This window comes from Microcebus murinus, chromosome 3, assembly GCF_040939455.1.
Source record: "Microcebus murinus isolate Inina chromosome 3, M.murinus_Inina_mat1.0, whole genome shotgun sequence".
In the NCBI taxonomy this organism is placed as follows: Eukaryota; Metazoa; Chordata; class Mammalia; order Primates; family Cheirogaleidae; genus Microcebus; species Microcebus murinus.
This window is the reverse complement of record NC_134106.1, coordinates 110174254-110199053: the sequence shown is the minus strand read 5'-3', so window position 1 is coordinate 110199053 and position 24800 is coordinate 110174254. Positions and strand designations below refer to the sequence as shown.

General features: G+C 36.4%; 1 protein-coding gene across 3 annotated transcripts in view; it reads left to right on the top strand.

The window, feature by feature from the left end:
• ARAP2 (ArfGAP with RhoGAP domain, ankyrin repeat and PH domain 2) overlaps positions 1-24800 on the top strand; it is a 177640-nt gene that overhangs the window by 66660 nt on the left and 86180 nt on the right. For all 3 annotated transcript variants that reach the window (XM_012770990.3, XM_012770987.3, XM_012770988.3), the window contains exons 10-15: positions 9740-9855; positions 11737-11936; positions 14774-14859; positions 15612-15794; positions 20016-20190; positions 20649-20783. In XM_012770990.3, coding sequence (XP_012626444.2) covers positions 9740-9855; positions 11737-11936; positions 14774-14859; positions 15612-15794; positions 20016-20190; positions 20649-20783 — 895 coding nt within the window. The remainder of the gene's footprint in view (positions 1-9739; positions 9856-11736; positions 11937-14773; positions 14860-15611; positions 15795-20015; positions 20191-20648; positions 20784-24800) is intronic.

The following is a 24800-nucleotide window of genomic DNA, read 5'->3' as shown; positions in this document are numbered from 1 at the left end:
ATTCTCATTTGTGTTTTATAGGTAAGGAAAATGATAATTAAATAATTTGGGGATTCCAGTTTATCATGCAGAGTTTAATTTAAAACCAGAACTTTATAACTCTAAGCCTAGTTTCTTGACCAGTATATCAACTGTCTTTTTAAAGACTAGGTTGAAAAGAAATTTTATGACTGTGACCTTTTAGAAATAGCCTAGGAATCTGGATTTTTCGCTGAACAATTTAGTTGCCTGTGGGTTTCAGAGTATACATTCAATAAACATTGCATACCATACCAGGCACTCTAAAAATGATGTTCTTCCTGAGAAGGAGGACATAAGTCTTAACTTCTGGGAGGAAAAGTCAAGCAAGACCAGCATTTATGATGGATGGAGAGCTCAGTGCTGAATTAGATTGTGCAGGAGTTACAGAGAGGTGCAAAAAAAGGAGTATTTAACATGGTCTAGGAATTAGAAACATTTCCATGAACTCAAGTAATGAATATGTTCTCCTTAGACATTAGAGCATTAAGGCCAGACCCCTCTCCATCTTTTCATAAGTAGACATGTTGGATGTATTTCAAGTCCTTTTTTGTACATTAGCATGCCTATAAATGCACCTTTAAAAATGTCTATTGTTTTTGTGTGTCTGTGTTTAATTACATCATATTATATGGAGTCATATCTTAAGGGAATTGGTCTTGAGTCAAGTCTTAAAGAATTAGTTGTTCCAAACTGTGTAAATAAGTAAGGGCCTCCAAGTTCAGGAAGCCTTGACATAACCATTCCATTTTCATCTGTGTTTCCATTCCGGCATACACCGTTGTATCCAGAGGAAAGTTGTGCTTGTTTTCTCTCATGGTGAAGCACGTGTGAACAGCCTTGTGACATGCTAAGTAAGGAGTTTTTGTCCTGAAAGCAGAGGGCTTTACGCCAGTGAGAGCATCAACCTTTCTTTTAGGAAAAGAACTAAAGGATAATAAAATTGTATGGTGCAAATTTTAAAAGTTGTATATACACACAGTCATGTGTACACACACACAGAGTTGTATATTTTTCAAAAGTGATGGAAAAAATCTATTCATCATAAAAATGTAAGTGGTGTTAGATTTGAATTTCTTAATTTATCTTAATTTATTTTGGATCTAATGTGCCATGCAACAGAGCATAATTATTTATATTATTTTTAGTTTAAAACAGTGAACTTATTGATCACATATTGTAACTTAAAAGCATGAATAGAATAAAAAATAAAGCAATTGAACTACACTACCCTATCATAGGAACTATTTTCATTTTTCTTGCCTCTAATTTATATCGTTTTACTAATTTACTTTGGCAGTCACTCTAGAGAGAATAAACAGGCAGTAGATAGAGGTGGAAGGGTAGTTATTACAGCCATATGTTGATGACTTATTAAAGAGGAAGCTCATTTACTGCAAAGAAGATTGGACTGGGAGGTTGAAGTTATGGGTTTTCATTCTTGCTCTGCTACTAATTGGCTCAGGTAATTAAGTTAGTCTCTCTAGGTTTAAATGGCATCATGTAAAGAAGGGAGATGGAACACTATCTCTAAGGCCATCACTTCAGTTATGTATTAGAATTCCATATTTCTGGGCCTATTCCAGACCCATTGGTTCAGAATTTCTGGAAATGGGGTGTTGGAATCTGCATTCCTAAAATGCACCCCAGGAGTTTCAGTGATGGGTGATCCAAAAACCACATACAGCCAGACACTGCTCTAAGGCTTTTTCTTCTTCAAAAATGGTAAGCCTCTGGGCAAGAGTGCAGCTTTTTTAGGTAATGTCTCAATGGTTTTTATGTAAGATTTTAATTTTTTAGGTTATAAAGCCTGCCTTAACTAATTTCTTTCTCTTAACATAGACTTTTATTGCCAGAGTATGCCTTATTGGAGGAATTTTTAAAAACTCCATTTGCTAAGTCAGCAGAAAGGAGAAGTGTTTGAAAACCAGTAGAGATATTTTTCATTTGCTATTTTCCATAAGTTCATTTAACTGTGTGTATGTGTCTGGAAATTTACGCTGATTTTACAGATTATTTTTCTAGAGCTTTTTCTTGACTTTCAATAGAGATGTCCTTAAGATTCCATGTCAAGCGTCCCTACAAATACATTTTCAGTAGTTTTCTCTTTTTTTGAATCTCCCCTCTACTGAATTAAGAATTTACATTTTCTAAGTTAAAATAGCTGCTAAAACATTGTCATAATTAATGCCTTTACTTTTTTTGTCCTTTTAAAAACATTCTCTCTCTCTCTCTCTCTCTCTCTGTCTCTGTCTCTCTCGCTCTCTCTCTCTCTCTCTCTGTTTTAAAGAATGCCAGTCTGCAGGTGGTTCCCTGACTGGTCTAAACTCCATGAATAATAGACTTCAACATGGAATTAACATGGAATTTTGCTTTTCCAAATTGCTCAGTTCAAAGATTCACTTTTTTTTCATCCCTTTCTTTCCCTTTTATTCATTAGCAGATTATAGAAACTGAAGTGTGAAATGCCTAGGTGAAATGCCTTGGGGAATGTTAGGTATTTTATTTTTGTTTGTTTGTTTGTTTCTCCTTTTCCAGATAGACTTTAAGAAGAAGTAGAAAAAAACTATGAAGATACACGTAGAAACATTTGTTAGAGAGGAAAATGGTATAATAGAAACTGTCAGATTCTTTACCTGATTCCTCCCCTGTTGCAAAAACATCACATAAATTATGTCATCTCTTAAATATTTAGCGGCATCTCACAAACCCACCCTTTTAATTTTTGCACATTTTTTCCTATTCCTTGTTTCTGCCTATGTTTTATATGCCTGAAGTGTGTTATAATTATGACAACTTTTCCACATTACTTCAACATTGTATAAAATGAGTTGTGTAATTGCATTTGTATAGGTTATACTACAGGCACCGTGTGTCTGGATTGATTCATCCATTTAACAAATGTTTAGCACACACTTTCCTGTTTCTGGGCTCCGCTCTGGGCACTAGACATAGAAACCCATAGTATCTCTACAGTCTGAGACCTTACTTTCCAATGAGAGAGCAATAGTGTTAAATAAATGAGGTTTGTGGTAGCATTCTGTATGTAGCTTTGTTTTCCTTTCTAATTATTATTATTTTTTATTTTGGAAATTCCTATGACCCTTTCCTAAAGAGTTGTTTATGTTTAAAATAGTGTTAGTTATAAGAATAGTATCAGTTACATTTTAACCTTAAAGGTGTTAATAGTTGTAATTTTTATGTTTCTGAATTAATAGTGTGAATATTTATTCACTGCTGTGTCCTCAGGCGAAAAGCTGGCAATCAGTAAACATGGGTAGAATGACCTTGCTGACTTAATGGCCATTTGTAGCTATTTTCCTGACTAGAGGGAGCATTTATCTTTTTGTTTTTTTAATTTTCTTTTAAAATTATTTTTCTCTATAAATTGTCTCTGTCTTCTTTGTCCACTTATTAGGATTTTATTGTTTTTCTTGTCAATTTCTTTAAGCTCTTTATATAATAAACTAATCTTCATGCTATATTTTATATATATATATATATATATAAACTTTTTCTGAGCTGTTTTGGTTACTTTTTATTTTTCAGTTAATTTTTGTTTTGTAGAAATTTTGTTTATATAATTAAACTATTTTTTACTTAGTTCAAAGCTTGTAGATTTTCTGTATTCTGGAATAATAATTATTTTCTAAATTATCTTGAAATGATATTGATATAGTATGCGAGCCAGTATTTTTAAAATTTTAAATGAGGTAATTAGATACAAAACATATATTGAGGTAAACATATGTATTGTTATATACATGGCATTACTATTTGAAAGGAATTTCTGCAAAGGACATGAGGCAAATTTAAGAGAATTGGCTTTGGTTTCCATTCATTATGCTGTCCTGACAGCTAGTCTCCCATCTTTTCCTGATGAGTTTTTTTAATATCACATTAATATTAGTGAATTCATTACAACCAGATGTCTTGTGTGGTGGGTTTGGGTATCCATTTGTGGATAATTGTGGCATTGAGGTTTTAACTACATAAACTCACTTGATTAAACATTCTCAAATCAGGATATAACAAGAGACTCATCCCCCCTCACTCCTCCCAAAATAATGTTCCCTGGTGTTCTGGCATGGGAATGAAATTCTAGTAGAATTTAAATAGACCTCATAGGGCTCTGGGTTGTGTGGCACAGAAAGGAGCAGCAGGATGGAGGTGGTGGCCTCAAATTCTCTGGGTTCTGTATCTGGCCAAACTCTGCATCTGGTGCTTCCCAGGAAGTCTGGTGCCAATGTCATACAATGCCACATCTGTTTTCAACAAATGTTTAAGCACCGAGTTCTTAAATTCCTGGCATGGAAACTTGGCATCCAGTATTTCCAAAAATAGATTTGAGGTTTCAGCAGATTTGGGGTTAACAAACCCTACCTTCATTTTTCTGTTTGGGATCAAACTTATATTTTATTCTTGCATTATGTGGTTTTAAAATGTATTATAGTTTCAGCCAAGTTCTGTTGCTGAAAATTCTCATGAATAACCCATTTCAGTATCTTGGTAAATATTTACCATTGACTGTACCTGAATATTTAATATAGAAGTGTTGGTGTGAATACTTTCAGTCATTATAAATAAAATACCAATATTTTTGTTGCAGATAAATTCTGAATTAATTTAGAACCCTCAAATGAAATAATTGGTTGTATCAGGCCCTTTATATTGATTTATTTAATTTTTATAATTATACCACATGAGATAGATAAGACTCTATTTTCGTAATTAAGGAAATTGGGGTCTAGATAAACTAAGTCACTTGTCAGTGGTCATACAGCCAGCCAGTGCATGGCTCAGGATCTTTCCTAGTGCTGCTCACTTGGCCACTGAACCACCCTTGCAGTGTCCAGACCTGCTGGGCCAAGCATGGCCATTGCTATATTGGTACTAGTGGTAGGATTCATGCTTTTTGACATCCCACATTCTACCACAGCAAATTAAATGTAAAATATTGCTTACTCCAGAATGCGTTTTTAGCTTTTTACTTTCTATAATAATGTAATTCTACCTGCTGACTTTTTATGCAATTTTTTTCAATCCAGTTTATTATAAAGTTTTAAAGGTTGAAAGTTTGGCTTGTCCCTGGCTCTTGCCTCTTTTTCATGAGAATAAAGCTCACAATCAGATTGTGGTTAATGGGTAATTTATTTTTAATTTTTTCTTGAACATTTAATACTCACATTTCATTGTGTTTTTTGAAAGCGTCCTGCTAGTTAATTTTGAACATGTGTTTTTGGTAATTAATTTTTAGATAGGTAATGTGTTCAGTTGGTTTCAAATTCTAAAGGTACAAAATAATAATACCAATAATAGTTAACTAGTCCTGTGTAGCACATACTATTTGCCAGGCGTTCTTTCAAGCATTTTGACTGCATTAACTTAATCCTCACTAACGTGATGCTGTAGGTTTTGCTGTTAACCTCTTTCGTGGATGAGTGAACCGAAGCAAGAGAGGCATGCTTGAGCATTAGGCTGGTCCAGGGTTTGTCCTTCGCCCAGTCAAGTGTCACAGCCTTTAGAAAGGCTTTTTTTTTTTGAGACAGAGTCTCGCTTTGTTGCCCAGGCTAGAGTGAGTGCTGTGGCGTCAGCCTAGCTAACAGCAACCTCAATCTCCTGGGCTCAAGCGATCCTTCTGCCTCAGCCTCCTGAGTAGCTGGGACTACAGGCATGCGCCACCGTGCCCGGCTAATTTTATATATATATATCAGTTGGCCAATTAATTTCTTTCTATTTATAGTAGAGACGGGGTCTCGCTCTTTCTCAGGCTGGTTTTGAACTCCTGAGCTCAAACGATCCACCCTCTTCGGCCTCCCAGAGAGCTAGGATTACAGGCGTGAGCCACCGCACCTGGCCAAGAAAGGCTTTTAAATGAAGGCGACTCTCTCTTTTCTGGGCTGAATTCTGTGCTCACCCTGCAAGGAGGCGCTTTTCTTTTATTATACTTACTACAACTTTCTCTCATTCGTGCTTACACCATGAGCTTCCCCAAGGCTGGGACCCTATCTTATGCTATGGTGCAGACCCAGGTTTTAGCAGCATTTCTGGCACATGCTGGGTAATTAATAAGCATTGCTTTGCCAGGAGTGATTTTACCATTTAAAAAAGTTCTATATTTGCTCTGCCTAATTCACAGGATTATTTACCTGTGGTCCCCCTCCCCAGGCCATGGACTGGTACTGGTCCATGGCCTGAGGGACAGCTCTTCCGTCCCCCACCCCTCCTCAGTAGAACAGTCATCTTCCCTGAAAGTTAGGAATGGGAGGGGGCACAGCAGGAGTCAGTGGCGAGAAAGCTTCATCTGTATTTGCAGCTGGTCCCCTCGCTCGCATCACTGCCTGATAACACCCTCCACCCCGTCCAGTCTGTGGAAAAATTGTCTTCCATGAAACTGGTCTCTGGTGCCAAAAAGGTTGGGGACCACTGAATAAGAATATCAAATGAGATTTCGTGGCTGTTTATAAACTTCAGAGCACACACAAATAGATATTAAATCAATTATGGAATACACCACATGCTTAATGAAGACGATGCTTTTAAAGTCTCTGGACGTTAGCACAGGAGTTTGCACCCAGGACAAAGAGGATCTTGTCAGTGCAACATGTCGTTGTGTTCTGGCCTGCTTATTTTAAACTAATAGTCTTAATGATTTCAAATGGTTTTTGTATATTCTGATAACTTTTTCTTTTCATTCTGAAAGAGGCAGAAGTGTTTGTGTTCTGATATTTAGATGTTGCGTACTCATATTGTTTAAATTCTGTAACTAGTTCTGCTTCCTAAATCAGTATTTCTTAGTATTGGCCACACATGAAAACCATGGGGCTGTATGTAGTTTTGTGTTTGCATATTAAAGACCCGTAGTTTGTGCCCCAAGATTCACAGAATCAGAGTCCCAGTGGGACTCTGGGTGGGAGGGAGAGATTGCCATGAAAAATTGTGAAGAGCATCGAAGAATAAGAAATATTCTAAATATGTTCTAAATATTGTCTGAAAAAACATGGTTTAATGTCACCAAAAATATTTTTCATAGAAATTGCAGTTGTTTCATATTTAATAGCTCTCAAGAGCACTGACATTTATTTTGTTACGCTGATGTACATTTTATAGTCAATTTGTGCTGGTGAGTTCTGTGGATACTCTAATTACTAAAAACCATATGGCCATGGCAAGCAACAGATAAATGGTCTACAATATTCCAGAGTAAAAAATCATCTTTGCTTTGCTTGGGAGAAATTTGGGGTGTTGAGCTGGCCTTCACTTATTTTAATAGAAATCAAAGATTTCTATGTAGATATCTCAAGACGTGGTTGTGGAGTTGAGGGGCCATCTATTTAGGCAGGAACCTTGATGACGCTCATTAGTTTTCATAAAGGTTGTCATTTTTACCATCTGCTGGTATGGCGGCCAGAGCATTATGTGCCTCTTATGCAGTACTTGCAGGCCAGGCCCCCATCAGAGAACATAACCTGGAGTGATCTGGTAGCTAGCTCTTGTCAAAAGCCTCATTAAGGAGAATTGTTTGAAGGATGTACAGTCCAAATATTTATTCTAGAGTTTACCCCTGTATCAAGGTGAGTCATCAGAAAGTTGTTTTAAAAATAATTGTATCTTGCTACTCCTAGCTTATTTTCTCACTTAGGAAAGAGAGCTTGAGTTCCCAATCCCATGCACTGGGAGTTTATCCAACAGTAATGTTATTTAGCAGGAACATTGTTATAGACCACTGGGGATTTTTTTGTGTGTGTGTCTATTTAGTAAGAAAGTTCAGCCCTGTACATATATGCTTAAAATGTGGGATTGGAAAAGTGATTTTTCCTTCTCTCATAGATAATGTCAAGCATTTTTCATTAAGTGGGTTTACTGTACAAAATGGAAGTACATTACTCCCATTCTAATTATTTTACAATACTCAGAATTTCTCTGCATCTTTTATTTTATATAACTGATTCTCAATTTCTGGCTTGTTTCTCCTAACAAAATGAGCTATTTGTTCTTTCATCAGAAAAAAAAAAATAACATCCAGTTGACGATTTCGTATCTAAATGAGTCATTTTCGTATCCTAACTAAAAACTTTATATGTTAAAAAAATAAAGTTAGAGAAGCTTTTCCACAATTTGTGGCCAGAAATTCTGGATACCCTAAAATGGGGGAAAATTTGTTTATATTTTTTTCACTTATTTTATCAGTCAGGAATACATGAGTATTAAATGATTAAAACCTGAAGTTATAACTTAAATATTAGATAGGGATTTGTTTTAACAAACTGTTTCGTGTAGGTAGTAGAGAGTTGAGTTGATGCTACTAAGAAACAGGATTTTTCCTGTTTTTTTGTTTTCTTTTTCTTTTTTTTTTTCTCCTCACTTTGGCATCCATAGAATATAAGAATTTGTCCTCAGGCTTGTCTTCTCAAGGATTCTAAAGTTCTGAGATGGCTTCTAGGCTTCCAGATGTCATTTCTTGAGAAGACGGAAAGGCAAGGGTGAAAGACTTTCTTTTTCTAAGGTTTTTCTGCCTTTCCCTGTCTTTCCCACCAGGAATTATTTATACATTATTGATTCAAACTACAATATATGGCCACTCCTAGGTGTAGGGGAGATGGGAAAATAGGACTTTTACTTTTAGTCTATATAGCAGGAGAGACAGAGAAGAAGCCTGTGAATAGGTCTTTCACAGTCTCTGCCAAGTGTTATCATTGAAAATGGACCAATATTTTTTGTATTTTGCCTTTAATATACCGCGTATTCCTAGTCATAATTTAATTTATCAATTGGGAACACATTCAATAAAAATGTGTTAACAAAGGTAATTTATTTTCTGAGGTACAGATTATAGCTTATCAGGTGTTGACATTGACAGGTTTCAGAACCCCTACGAGTGGATGACACATTGCAAACTTTAATGCTTTCAGGATGCAGGCTCTCCTTTCGCCATTTGAACGATTTCTAATCTTCACGTGACAAGCTGAACATAGTGACTATAGATGTTGAACAAATGGCAGTTTTTATGCCAAAGTAGCATTAGAGGAGCTTTTTAAGAATCTGATTGATGGAAAAGGAAAGCAATAAAATATTGGAAATGAGATAAAATTGTATACTTCATAAAACAACGCTTTTGTTTGAGAGTAACTGAGGAGAAAAATAATGTGACACAGCAGAGGGAATCCAATGTGGCAAAACAAACAGCCACCGGACAGCTTGCCCTTCTACTCCTTTCTGCCTTGTACGACTAGCTGCACTTTCCATATAACTTCATCCCTTTGAGCCTGAGTTTCCCCATATTTTTATATAAACAGTAATTATACTAACCCCACAATGTCATTTGGCTCTGCCACGTAGGAAAATGCTTGGTACATGGTAAAGTTAACTGTTAGTTTCCTTTACTGAATGGATAAAGATGAATACAGTGCCTGCTTTCAAAAGCAAAGCACATGCAGTTCAGTATCTGTGGCCTAATCAATTTATCTTTCTTGTGAAAGAAACCCATACTTTATCAATAGCCTGACTGTCAAGTTTAATATGGGACAGTATTGTTCTGTATTGAAAGTGACTATCTAAAATAAGAAAAGCACTCTCAATCTGTTTTCTAATGCATTTTTAAATTCCATATACAGATATATAGTAAAATTTGGTATGATTTCTTGTATTTTAGAAAATACCATGTTTTCAACATCTATCTTTTTGGTTTCTTGATAGTTTTTAATGTTTTTCTCCAAACTAGGATTTTAAGAGTGGACTTGGTATTACCATAATTCCTATGAATGTAGCAAATGTGAAGCAAGTGGACAGAACTGTGAAACAATCTTTTGAAATAATCACTCCCTATAAGAGCTTCAGGTAAGCTGTTTTTAAGTATTTTGTGTTCGTACTGCTACGGGAAAGCTTGGGTGAACTACCTTTATATTGCTAATGGTGATTTTATGTCTTATAGGACACAAAATTATCTTCTTTCTTTTCCATATTGTCTAATTTATTAGCCAGTATATTTAATACCTTGTAAACATGACCTGAATAATAATCATGCAACCTGAAAAGATATTTATTTCATGAAATTTGAGTAGTTTTTTAATACCTCTTTTACTTAGTGGGCTTGGTGAATATGTTAATTCTTTATCAACAAATATGTAATATATTCTTTACATTTAGAAGAAATAAAATTAAAAGGACATGTTACCTTGTTTTCAAAATATATTGTTATTTGCCTTTTTTAAATACTAATCAAATATAGTCCCTCATTTAAGATCAATTTCTAATTACAGTTGTTCCCTATGATTTCTTCCAGAGACTGAGCTTAAAGTGATCTTGAATTTAATGGCCCTCAAAACACTTATTGATCCAAATGCTAAAATATTTTAGCATTTTATTACATATCTTACATTGTGGTATTCTACTAATTGCATCATTAATGACGATGAAAAGAATATTTAAAGTCCTTAATATAGTTTAATAAATTATAATGACTCCATAGGTCTATTATACAGAATAGGCATAAGTCAATATCTATTGAGTTCACCTACATTAAGTTGTTTATTATAAATAATGACCACACACAGAGTAGTGTGCAGGTCAGAGACAGTTGCTCTAGGTTTTTGAAGAACTAACAATTACTTAGAAATTTCAAAGTTACTACCGAATCTCTTGCTCGTTTTGTCTGTCAAAATATGTCCACTAGCTCAAATTTTGAGAAAGAAATGATCTCATAAAAATAATAAGCTTTATTTTTAAATATGCAGATTCTAGCCTCAACTGAAAATATAAATATATATTGGCTATGACCAGTTTCTGATAGAACCAGAAACAACTAAGAATTTTATGAATATTATAGTGGTAATGGAATCATAAAGTACTTCTGAAAGTAGCCATGTAGACCATTCATTTTTGTGGGTTATTTAGAATATGTTAGCCATCTGTTATTTTATTGTATTTTAAAGCATTTTCATCTTTAGAAAGTATATTTTAATGTGAGGAATGACTTCGTGGGTCGTGGACCAAGTGTGTAGACCGTAGCATAATACATTCCCTGGTACATTGTAGGTGCTCAGTAAATATTTCTTGAAGGAGTGAACTGCTGTTTAATGTTTTTTCTCTTGACTAAAACACCCAGTAAACACCAAGATTCAGAATAAATCAGAACATGGCTAAAAATGTGTTAGAAATCTGTTAGAATAGTAACCACTTCCAATTTTTTTTTTTTTTTTGGTTTTTCAGTTTCTTAAAGTCATCTGGACATTCTTCTAATTACAAAAAAAGGAACTATTTTTTATGTCTGCAAACAAAATCACAATTTGTGGTGGGCATTTTTGATAATGTAGTTTCAGACTGTCATGGTATACTTACTTGGCGAAATATTCCTATAGTCCTGAAAGTGAGCCAGTCTCTTACTGATTATTATATATGCACTGCTTAGGAAACATGGCCTCTTGTTTAGGCTTTTGACTTAACAAGGCAATTTTTATATCTTGGCCATAAAAATGCATACATTAATTTTTGTTCAAGATATGTAAACAAAGTCATAAGGAATGTGGAAAATGAAAGAGAAAAGGAAAGGTTTGTTAAAGTAGATGATTTTTAACAGCAAACACAATCCACCACTGCCTAGAAGGCATATTTTTTAGCTGCTCTTTAATTTGGGAGTGAAAATTTATATGCAAGCTGAACATACTACTTAATTGGCCTTTACAAGGGAGATCGATAACGCAGAAATGTTAATTGTTTCAGCTTTACAGCGGAGTCCGAAAAAGAGAAACAAGACTGGATTGAAGCTGTGCAGCAGTCGATAGCAGAAACTCTCTCTGATTATGAAGTAGCTGAGAAGATTTGGTTCAATGAGTCCAACAGGAGCTGTGCAGATTGCAAAGCCCCGGATCCAGACTGGGCGTCCATCAATCTCTGTGTTGTCATCTGTAAGAAGTGTGCAGGTAATTAGTGACAAGTTATGCTCATCACTGCTCTGTGGCAGATTGACACCGAATGCTTTTTGTTGTCATATATAATGTGTCCTAGCTAATGTTGTGCAAAGTCACACCGGGGAAAGCTTATTACATTTCAGTCAAATTCAGAAATACCTCATGACCCTAAACTTCTCTTATGCATGACTTAGATGTAAAAATTGATTTTTAAGCATGTAATCATATTTTGTGGCTACTATTCCGTGTACAGATTTTAAAAAGACAGTGTTGAAATTTCTCGATTTTAGGTGAGTGTATTTCAGAATGTATCCTGAACAGGCTTGCACCTTGTAAAATTTGTCCATTTTTCCCCAGTCGCTTTTTGTAAGACATATTGTTCACGTCAAACTTGTTTTGAGCTCTACACTTTGTATGCCAGATCTTCTGTATCTTATAATAAAAACTTTTATGTAGAAGCATTTCACAGGAGTATGGATGTTTATGAAAATAACCAGTCCTGTGACTATGACTGGTTTCCTTAAGTATGTGGTCATAGAGGTCTTGCAGAGAGTTAAGCATGGTTTAAACGTCACTTCAGTTTTCCAGGACTGCCTCTCCCCTTCCCCCACATGTGCACCTGTGCGTGTACACACACACAAAGGAGGCCGAGAGAGAATTCACCTTGAATACCGGCTACTGGTCTTGTCTGGGGAATTAAAAAAATGTATAAGACGTGACATTTCCTCCACAAATGTACAAATATAGTTACAATAGACTAGAGTCTGGTAAGTACAGGACTAGAGCTGAGTACGAGGTTCAATGAGAGACCGTGAAGAGGACCACCTAACTTAGCTAGAGCACAGACAAGAAGTATTGCAGTCTCAACAGTTGCTACAAACCCTTAATACTTTTCTAGACCTCTCTTCTACTACATTTCTCATCATAATAAGGTAGATTTCCTCATGAGTATCAATCATAACACCAACAAAAAATCAGCTAATCACCTTCCTCTTTGTATTCGTCCCCCTCCTTTTCTTTTGGGAGAGATCCCTTTCTGCTGTCCACAGCTGTTCTTTCTGCTCATGCTTCCCTTCTTTCCTCCCTCCTTAATATACTCACCGCACCACCTATCCACTGTCTTGTGTAGGTAGTCCACCATGGTTTCTTTTGGTTCATCATATAAACTTGCATAAATCTGTCTCATTAACACCATCAGGCTTTCTGAAAATGTTCCATTCCCTTCTGTGTATCATTCTCTGTCCCTTTTTTCCTTTCATAGACAAGGTATTTTCAAGAGCAGTAATATGCATAGGTTTTCTTCATTCCTCTAACTTCCTAGTTTTTCTTCACTTTCTGTAATCAGTCTCCTTTCCTCTCTATTGTAGTAAAAATATTTTCACCACATTTACCAATGCATGTTACTTCTTTATTTCTGTGTGGTCACTTTACATCTTTATTGTCTTCTCTTTGTTTGAGACCCTTGACTGATATGTCTCTTTCTGATACCCATTCTCCTTCAGCTTCCCTCAACTATCCTCTCTCTGTGTGTTCCTACCACCATCATCCTTTTGCAGGTTTCGTTTTCTCTTCATGCTCCTGAAATAGATGTGCTCCCTTGGGCTGCATTCTCGGCTCTCTTTCACTCTGCTGTTCCTGAGTGTCATTTATCACTTGAATTCCACACTCATTTTCAAGCAGATGATTCTCTCTCTGTGGGATACCAAACTCTCATAATTATCTACCTACTAGAATCTCTACTTAGATTTGCCAAATATATCTCAAAAATAACATGTCAAAAATGGAGGCTTCATTGCTGCCCCCACCCCATCGTATAACACTGCCTATTTTTATATATTCTTGATGTAGACAGAAGCAGTCCTGTTTACCTTACACTCAAGTCTAAAACCTGAGAGACCCTTTCCCTTTCCTCCTAAAGCCTAACCAGTCCCATTCATTTTATCTTTTTGCTGTCTTTAAATCTGTTGTTTCCCTTCTTTTCTCCTGCTGCTGCCTCAAGTCACTCTCAGTGTCTTTGCCCAGGTTACTCCAGTAGTCCCCTTCAGCTCTTCTTAAAAGGTTCTGTTTTCCTTTTTGGTATTGTATGCCTTTAGGTAGTCTGCTAAGATTCAAACCTGTGCAAATTCCTGCCTTAAGAATTCTGAAGCTTTGTGCTCTAAGTAGTTTCCACCTCAAGGAAGGAAGGTAAAGAACCTCTTACCAGATGTGGGGAGAAAAATGAACTTTCACTGCTCATAAGGCAAAGGGTCCTTAAGATCAAGGACAGTGGTACACCCGGGTGCTCGTGATGACTGAGTGATGGTTTTCACAGCACAGTTGAATTGATGGTAATAGATTGCTGGGCTCTTGTCTTGTCCAGACGTAATAGTAGAATAAGGAATCTACATCAGATTTGTACTTACTAATGTTGTAGCTAGTTTTACAGTAGTAAAGTTTTTGTAATAGTAAGAGGATAGTATCTGTATTTATGTATGTGGGACTTTAACAGACACATTATAAAAGGTTTTCAGTGGCGTGTGATTTCTAGCTAATTACTAGATGAGGAAAACTTACTTATATGTCTGTATACCCACACATCTATATGTTCTTTTAAAAGTGTGGTTTTATGCCAGTGCCGGGTGCTGGCGACGCCGATTGCTGTCATCTTTATTGTGGTTGGCTATCATTTCTGTGTGATCGCCACCACTGCTCTTAGTGCAGTTGGCATCTAGGAAAGTAGATATTGCTGTGTTTTAAGCTGAGAAGATACACACTTACATGCACACATACATATACACCTTTAAAAAAAGGCAAAACAAGTTTATATACAAATTAAAATAGAAATACAATGTTCTTGTTGTTTACCTTAGGACAACATAGATCTTTGGGACCAAAAGACTCCAAGGTTAGAAGCCTAAAAATGGATGCCAGCATTTGGAGTAATGAGCTTATAGAGGTGAGTCCTGTTTACCTGTGGGGGTCAGCAGAGACTGTGAAGAGGTGTGCAGTGGGTGTTGTGAATTTTTCTAGGAGCTCTTTGGTGAAGTTCTCATCACATCATGAAAATGGCTTATAGTGTTTTTGATAATAGCAACTCTTTTGGAATGCTTCACAAATGAGATAGTTATTTCAAAAATAAAAAGTACAACGAACTTTAATGGTAATAACTCCTTTTAAAGGCTTGACGGGTTTTTTGTTTGTTTGTTTTTAACAGAAAGCTAGAACTCTCTTTTAACCCATGGATAAGATATTAGAAAAGTGAATGAAAACATTTGGCAGAATTTACTATTCTTTATCTTGGCCATGCTCATCATTAACTATGATTGAGTCTGACTTGCTGTATCCTGTCTCCATTTTCTGCCCGGTTCCCCTGCTGCCTGCTTTAGACAGCGCTAGCCCACCTGCTCAGCCCTTCGGAATATGTATCTGTCTCAATATGAGTTTCAAAAAATAAAAGCACTTTTGCTGTAATTGTGTTGTTTACAGTTCTTTCCAAGCTAATTTTTTACCATTATTCAGAGTAGCTAGGCTGTATTAAAAATAGATATAGTAATTGCTTTCATACTTCATTTTTTATAGAGTTCAGTCTTTTATGTATTTTTGTATATTTAATAGTAAATTATGCTTTAATTTGTAATATGATGCAGTTTTCTACAGAGTCAAATACATTTTATGAACTGAGATGTTTTGTCATTTTTTGACTTGCAGCTTTTTATTGTCATTGGAAACAAGAGAGCAAATGATTTTTGGGCTGGTAATCTCCAAAAGGATGAAGAATTACACATGGACTCACCAGTAGAAAAGAGAAAAAACTTTATTACTCAGAAATATAAAGAAGGAAAGTTCAGAAAGACCCTTTTGGCATCTCTCACCAAAGAAGAATTAAATAAGGTATTCAATAAAAGATAACAATAGATATCAACTTTAATGTCTTTTTAAACATGTGCCAAGATTCTGGATAAGGAGTAAAAAATCTTATACTATTTGATAAAATAATTGTTTAATTTTGTTTTATTTCCTTTTATGAGATTATGCCAGTGATTTTCCCCATTGTTTGACTTAAGGGTTCATTATCAAGAGAGGATAAATTCTTTCTCCATAACTGAGGTTTTCAGCTAACTCAGACTTATCTCCATTCTTAATATTTTGACAACTTTCACTGTTTTAGGGACAGGGAACAGAACATAACCTCAGCTGGTATGTTGCTGATAGTGTCACCAACAGTGATATATAACAAGTGTATTGTTAAAAACTATGGTTTGCTTAGTGCTACTGATTTGAAGTCTCATTTGCTTTTGGTTGAGTGATTCGAGATCCTTTGGTGCCTATTTCATCTGCACATTTGGTCTTTTGGTAAAGAACTTTTGGCAAAGGGATTTGTTAAATATTCTCTCACCCCTTCTTTTTCTAAATTACTGCTTCATCTCTTGTGTGTTAGGAGACGCTTCTATGTATAGATATTTAAAGCATGAACCTTGATAAACCTGTCTTTCAATGCTCAGATATTTTTTCATAGTTCTCAGTCTTTTTGTTTTGGTGACAGAGTCTCACTCTTTCATCCTGAGTAGACAGCAGTGGTGTTATCATAGCTCACTTCAGCCTCCAACTCTTGGGCTCAGGCGATCCTCCTGCCTTAGCTTTCCAGGTATCTGGGACTACAGGCTTGCTCTACCATGCCTGGCTAATTTTTCTATTTTTAGTAGTGATGGAGTCTTGCTGTTGTTCAGTCTGGTCTCAAACTCCTGATCTCAAGTGATCCTCCTGCCTAGGTCTACCAGAATGATTACAGTGTGAGCCACCAAGCCCTGCCAGTTCTTAGTTTGTGAATGCATTTTTTAATGCTAATGCTTGATGGATAAGAATCTCTAGGTAATTAGCATTATGTTGAACAGTTTGGAAAATAAAGACCATTGTCTACATTTGAAAATATGGGATATATAAAATTGATTTATATATCTGTTCTATTGATTTAGTTCCACTAAAATAAGTTTTTCTTCTTTGTATGTCTTTGGTGTTATTAATAGTAAAGTGATATCACCAACTAATTTTAAAGCAAAAGCACACGATGAATGTAGGATTCATAATAGGTTCCTAAAATAGGAGTGAGCTATATAGTTATGTAAGTTATTATTCAGATATTTAATTTTGTTATAGGTAATGTTTTTATGGTTACCAGTTATATCATTAAAATAACTGACTAATCATATAAAGAGTACATTATTGATTTGAGGAGGTAACTGGTGAGCCTGGAAAATGAGCCCATATATTCCCCCAGTTCCCTTCCTCTTTGATGGTAAGTGAATCTTGTCAGTGGGTAGTTACTTATGTCCTCAAGCAAGGTCCTCTCTGTCACACCACATACCGTGTTTCTTTGAAAATAAGACCCAGTAATGGATGTAGTTATGCAGCGCATCTGCACAACCCATGCATTTCGTTGCGGAGTGGTAAAGAAGATGAGCAGCCCTTCTCATCTGCCTCATGAGAGCTCTAGTGCTCCACATGAGAGATTGGGGCCAATGGTTCTAAAGGAAATAGAGTCACAAGAAATTCAGGATAGAATTCGGGCTTTGGAGAGTTATGATGATGTTCTAGAAGAAGATGAGTTATCTATATTTCAATAAATGTAGATTTTTGTACCATAATTAAAAAAAAATAACACATCCCCTGAAAATAAGCCCTAGAGTGTCTTCCTGAGGAAAAATAAATATAAGACCCTGTCTTATTTTCGGGGAAACACGCTAGTTTCCATGGACTAAGCCATTAGATAAGTTTTAAATTAAGGGATAGCAATCTCATTTCTTCTAAATATCTTAGTGAAGTTTACCTATTGGGACTTACTTCCACATTGTACTTCTTGAAAGTGGCATCTTAGTGTCAATGAATAATCTTTTAAAAAGAACATTATATTGAATGTTTATTGTACACTTCATAATTGCTGAGTCCTCTTTTAGGTGCTGGGATACACTTGTGGTAAAAACAAGATGTACTGGCCGGGCGCGGTGGCTCACGCCTGTAATCCTAGCACTTTGGGAGGCCGAGGCGGGCGGATTGCTCAAGGTCCGGAGTTGGAAACCAGCCTGAGTGAGACCCTGTCTCTACCAAAAATAGAAATAAATTAATTGACCAACTAAAAATATATATACAAAAAAATTAGCTGGGCATGGTGGCGCATGCCTGTAGTCCCAGCTACTCGGGAGGCTGAGGCAGGAGGATTGCTTGAGCCCCGGAGATTGAGGTTGCTGTGAGCCAGGCTGACGCCACGGCACTCACTCTAGCCTGGGCAACAAAGTGAGACTCTGTCTCAAAAACAAACAAACAAACAAAAAAAAAAACGTACTTTTACTCATGGGAGTGACAGTCGATTGGGGAAGACGAACTGTAAACAGCTAGACTGGAATAAATTCACAGAGCAAGTCCTGTGTGCTGTGAAGGACAAGGATAGGGTGACGAGAGAGGGAATGAGAGGAAATACATGCGACTACATTGGGGGGTGTCAGACTATTATTAGAGTGGAAGGGGTAGTGTCTTTATGCTTTCCAGCACCCTTATTTTGTGGTGGGAAAAAACTAAGACCCAGAAATGTAGGGATTTGTCCAAGATCACCTACCAAATGAGTACACAGTCAGGTATAAGAATTTAGCTTCTTCATTCTGAGGTGAAGGACATTATAGAGGTCATCTAGACCAGTAGTCTGCAGCTTTTTGACACCAGGGACTGGTTTCAAGGAAAACAGTTTTCCACGGACTGGAGATGGAGGGAGTGGTTTTGGGATGATTCAAGCGCATTACATTTACTGTGCAGTGAAGCCTCTCTGTGAGTGATAATCTGTATTTGCAGCGGCTCCCAGCGCTAGCATCACCGCCTGAGCTCCCCCTCAGATCATCAGGCATTAGATTTTCGTAAGAAGTGTGCAACCTAGATCCCTCACACGTGCGGTTTACAGCAGGGTTTGTGCTCCTGTGAGACCCTAATGCAGCTGCTGATCTGACAGGAGGCGGAGCTTTGGTGGTGATGTGAGCGATGGGAGTGGCTTAAATACAGATGAGGCTTTGCTGCTCACCTGCCACTCACCTTGTGTGTGGCCCAGTTCCTAACAGGCCGTGGACTGGTACTGGTCCATAGCCTGGGGATTGGGGACCACAGATCTAGTCCGTGGTAGAAAAGATGAGTACTTTTTTAACAGTTGACACTCCAGGGTAGGAACTGTGAATGTGTCGTGAGACTGCTTGCCATCTATTCATATATTCTGAGCTGCCGAGTGGCACAGCTATGGAGTGACTGTCTTGAGCCTGCATCTCTGAGGGCAAATTAACCAGTGGTCTATCCAGGGGCACCTTGTAAGGAAGCAGTTAAAGTGAGTTCAAGGCTAAGGTCAGATCAAGGTGCCATAATTGAGGGTTTGGAAGCAAATGGGAAGCCAATAAAGTGAGCTCTGAGAACTGACATAAGGTAGGAAGAAAGGATGAGGAGAGGTGTGAAGGCAGCTTATTACTTCAATGCAAAAAAAAAGAAAAAAGTCAGATTCTAGCCATTCATATTGTTTGTACAAGGATGATGGGTAACATAAGTCAGTAGTAATGTTTTTTTGCCTCTTGCATATTGTTCTGATGGCCCCCATCCCCAGCCCACAAACAGAAAGATTCTGAATTTGCTTTGCACTCATCTTTCTAATTCCCACAGCACAATGATACTTTAAATATTCTGCAGTTCCTGGTTAAACTGAAAAAATATATTAACAACTCTCATATGCCAAACATTTAGTGGATACTTCATGATTACATTTGAAATGTTTTGAATTTTCTGAACATCAGCCATTATCATAGTATGTAAGCATAAAAATATCTCCAAAGCAAATATGATGGATTAGGTTTTGAAGGGACATCACAGCAACAAAATAATGAATTGAGATGTGAAGGAATTGGGTTACAATTAAATTCACACAAAGAAGACCTTTTGTGCCTATTGCCTAATTCAGAGCATATTATTATTAACCTTCTTAGGAATAAAGGAGTATAAACTTTATCCCATAAATGAATTGTCAAACTTTTACTTATTTTGATAGCTAGAATATTATTTTCTTCCCTTAAATGGTGTATTTTCTTTAATGAGCAGGCTCTCTGTGCTGCTGTAGTGAAATCAGATGTTCTGGAAACAATGGCTTTGCTGTTCAGCGGAGCAGACGTCATGTGTGCAACTGGAGACCCCGTGCACAGCACGCCCTACCTATTGGCCAAGAAGGCTGGCCAGAGTCTGCAAATGGAATTCCTCTATCACAACAAATTCTCAGGTTTGCACTGTCTCTGTGTTAATCTGTTCTCTTCTGATAGATCTCTTAGAGTCCTGAAGCATAAATCGGTTTCTTTCTCAAATAAGAAAAACCTGTCAGAATGAAGAAAATGTAATTACCAAAAATATGGAAGATGCTTAAGCCTATTTTTATATCATTTCAAGAAAAAGTTTAGGAAATAAATCTTTTCTATTTCTTTAATCTTATAAACGGAAGATTAAAATAGTTAATCCCACATAATCATTTCCACAAAAATTAAATCCGATTTTCATATATGAATAATAAATATGACTTAAGTGCTTATTTGCAAATTTTATGCAAAGTACAATAAATATCTCTATATTCTGTGGTAAATTTAAGATATTTTTTCTTCTAGTGCAAAACTCATGTACATATTCATAAAGGGAAAATTGTTTACATTTTAAATTTCAAGTGTTTTATTTCTTTAATTTTTCTAGATTTCCCTCAGCATGACACTCACCCTGAGGGTGGATTAAATCAAGAGTCTTCGCAGTCCACGTTCCTCTGTGACTTTCTGTATCAGGCTCCTGCTGCTGTTTCTAAACTCTCTTCAGAGAAAAAACTGCTCGAAGGTATCTTTCATGCTTCTTTTAGATTTTGTTATATGATAAAACTATTCCATTATCAAAACAATTAGGTTTACATTTTGATTTTTCCCCTTACGATGTTAGATTTGATCTTGCAGTAGAGAGAGACTTTTTGAGCATATAAATGCTTCCAGGCACAAATAATATTTCATGTACTGCAGCAGGGATTATACTGGGTTGGAATGCTGAGTGAATTCTCACTAGTGTTCACTGATGTCTACCTTGGGGCCAACTGATTTTGTTTCAGATTTTAAGGGTTATTGCAAAAAAAAAAAAACAGGGCAACTCAGCTCCTTCCCTTAGGGATGGACACCCCAACTGGGGAGATAATATAGATAAATGTGAATGCATAGGAAAAACTGGCAAGTTTTCTGGAAATGTTCAGTTAGAGTACTAAGTGATATCAAGTAGTCAGTTTGTTTTGATGAAGTATGTGTGTGTGTTTAAGTAAGTAGTAAGTAGTTGTGTGTTTATGGTTTCATAAAAGGTGATGGGAATCACTTTGATTTAACAGGAAGGTTGTAGATTTGGATTCTCTGAACAGAGTCACATGGGCATTTATCCATCCAACTCTTTGTGTCAGGCTTGTGCTAGGCAGTGGAAATGTGAAAATAGGTAAGACACAGGCCTCATGTTCACATTATATACATTCAAACTAATTCCAGAACTATAGGCAGGAAAATATAATGAGATCTGTCTTCCTGGAACAAAGAATGTCTAAGAGAAATTAAGCTGTGTAGGCTGGTTGATGGTGGCACTGACTGGCTCCGGAGCCTTGTATCCATTCCCTGGGTGGGGTATTCAGCTCTGTTGTTTGATCAAAGGAACAATAAGAAGACAAACACATTCACTTTAGAGCGTTAATCCTGATACTTGTGCATTTGAAGTGATTATTTCAGTATTATAAATGCTTTATTTCCAAAAAATTATTCCCAAAGCAGAATACATTAACTATACTTTATTAGATTTTTTCTGAAAAGAGTGGCTGTCCTTTAGTGAGCATATAATATGTATAAGGATTGCCTTACTTTACATACCTTAATTGTAATCTGCATGATAGTCTGCAAGACAGTTGGTGCTATGCTGATTTTCACATGACAAATGAAGAAGTTCACCAGGAAGCAGAATTTTACACCTGACTTGTGTTATCCTTGCTGTTGTAACCCTGTGGTATTGGTCAAAGTGTCACAGCCAGGTGAGAGTAGGATGGCAGAACATTTTATCCTTTCAATTTAGTTGATTTTGGTGCTTTCAGCAGTTGATCTTTGTCTTCCTTTATTCAGCCTTGCCAATAATAAATGGTAAATTTACTGAGTTTTGTTTCATCTTCTGTTGCTCCTATTAGTAAATAACCCTTAACTCAAAAGTTAACTGATCAGAAAAAGGTAAAGTATCTGGATAACTTGTGAATTGACTGTATCAATTACTAAAATAATTGAATAAGACAATTAATGTACTTATAAATAAGTGTTAAAGCTTTCTAGAATGTTGCTTCTAAATACTAAAAGATCATAGACTTGCTTTTCAGACCACTTGACTTTTACAAAGATCAAATAGAGATTGGAATACCAGATATTGTTCCTAAAATGTTTCAAAATATCAAAATCATTCCGTAGGTTAAAAATAAGCTTGTGTTTATTTTTTAACAATTGTGGTTATAATATTTATAAACATCACTTTTCTTTAATATTTCCTTGAAAATAGATTTTTTTTAAATTACTTGAGTATCACATTGATGTTCTAAACAGTTGCAACTAAATCATTCTTTTATCTTTTATATATTAACTATGTATTTTTTGGTTAAAACTTGTTTCAAAAAACAGAAACCAGTTCATTCTCTGTATATGTAATGTAATTAGGGGTATTTTCCCATTTTAAAGCATTCTTTATTTAAGTAATATGAAAGTAAGCTTTTGTATTTTGGCTATGTTGCACAACAGCAAAGATTTCATTTTAAAGTAATCTCCTGGTAGGGCGTTGTTTGACTGTCTTTATTTCTTCCATCCAATTTATCAGTCAGTTGGCTGCTCTCCATCTCCTCTTCCTACCCCCGGTCACTGTCACATTCTGCTGGGCTGCAGTACTGTCTGTATTTGTCTCCCTGTCTCTGCCCTAGCTTCCCTCTGAAATTTTCTCCAAAAAACAGGCTTAATGATCTTTGAAAATGTAAATCAGATCATGCAGTTGCATTGCTCAAGAATATTTAGTGGCTTCGCATTCTTTATTGGGACCTACAAGACCTTCTGAGACCTCCCCCTCCCTCCATCTCCTGTCACTCCTGTCTAAGCTCACATGTCAGAGTGCTTTGGTTTCCTGTCGGTTATTGGAACATGCCACATCCTTTCTGCCCCTTCTGGACTGTTGCGGTTACTGCTCACTCTGCAAGGAGAGAACTTTTTCCAGCTGGCTCCTTCTTTCAGAAATCAATTCAATACTCACTAGTCAGTGAGGCCACTTTGGCACCCTACTAAACTGTGAGCCCAGTGCCAGCTCCCCCTTCATAGGACCCTGCGTATGTCTCTCATAGTGCTGCTTGCATGGGCTCGGACGGTCCTGCCTTCATTTATTTGTTTCTCCCTTCTGGAGTGAAAGCTCAACGAGGCATCAGCATTTTCTGGTTGTTTCGGGGTTAATCAAATCTTTGATGCCTAAAACAGTGTCAACACAGAGTAACACATGATAAATATTTGTTGAATGAATGACTGTCTCTTTAGGCAAGTTAAACTCACAGTGTAAACATGTGAGTCCCATGTTAATGTTTTGGTTTTGATCTGCGTATGAAGAGATACAATTGCTGGTACAAAGAGTATTTTATGCAGAAAGAATCTATTTAAAAATGAAGAAAGAAAAAGTTGAACGATCAAGAAACTTAAAGTTCTGGGTTTGTTTCTTTTTCCCCCTCTCTCAAGATTCCGCAGTGTTGTTATTGCTATTGAGCAGTATATTTATGAAAAAAATTAATATTTGGAAAGATTCAGAGATTAAAGTGTGGTTGTCACCTTTGCCTCTGAAAGGCAAGCACCTGGACAAGAGCACTCCATCAGTGCGTGTCAGGATGGCCAGAGAGCAAAGGATTGAAAATGGAGGCGGAAGTCCGGGAATAAAAATGCGTGCAGCCCTTCCGAGGGTTGGAGGCTTCAGATTGTCAGTTCAGGTTTTCATGACTTGAAGTTTATCTGGCCTCTGGTTATAAGGTCTGATCTGTATGTTTCTTTTTCTTTTTTTTCCTTTTCAATTTAGTGTTCATGGAAAGAAAGATTGATAGGTCTTGTTAAACCTAAGTACAGAGTTGAATAATAGCGTCCTTGTTTTGTTTTCCTTTTTTCGCCCCAACCATATATTTTTCCCTTGGTGTCTTAAATTTGATTTGTTTACACAGGGTTTGATTTTTAAAAAGAAAACGGTGGACATGGTTTACTAGAAACTCTATTTCAGTTTGTTTAATTTTGTAGATGAATACTGGAGAATTTTGAGGATCTTTTGTTCTATGAAAACCTAGGTTGTATAGCATAAAAATGTTTTTCCAAGGCTTAAACATATAATTTATTTTAAATGAAAAGAATGAAGAGGGTTCCTAATGTGTATTACTATTTTCAGGGAATGCTAAATATTGTCAGTTGAGGAAATTCTTCATCAGGAAACAACTTCACGGTTTTGAAAAATACTAGTTCCCCTTAACCACCACAGATTGATTATACACATATGTATTAGAAGGTACGACTTTTTCTCTGCCCTCATACATTTTAAATGGGTATGTATAGTTCAAGCATTTAACAGGTGCAGAGAGGCATTGTGTTCATTGGTTAGGAGGGTAGCTTCTAGAACCCAACTACCTGTGTTTCACCCCCAGCTCTGATACTACTGGTGTGATCTTGGGAAATCAATTAACTGTTCTGTGCCTTTGGAAAGGGTACAAGGAAGGGGGTGTATAATAATATTAATAGAACTCACTAATAGCGTTGTTCTGAGGATTCTGAGTTAGTGCATATAAAACGTGTAGAA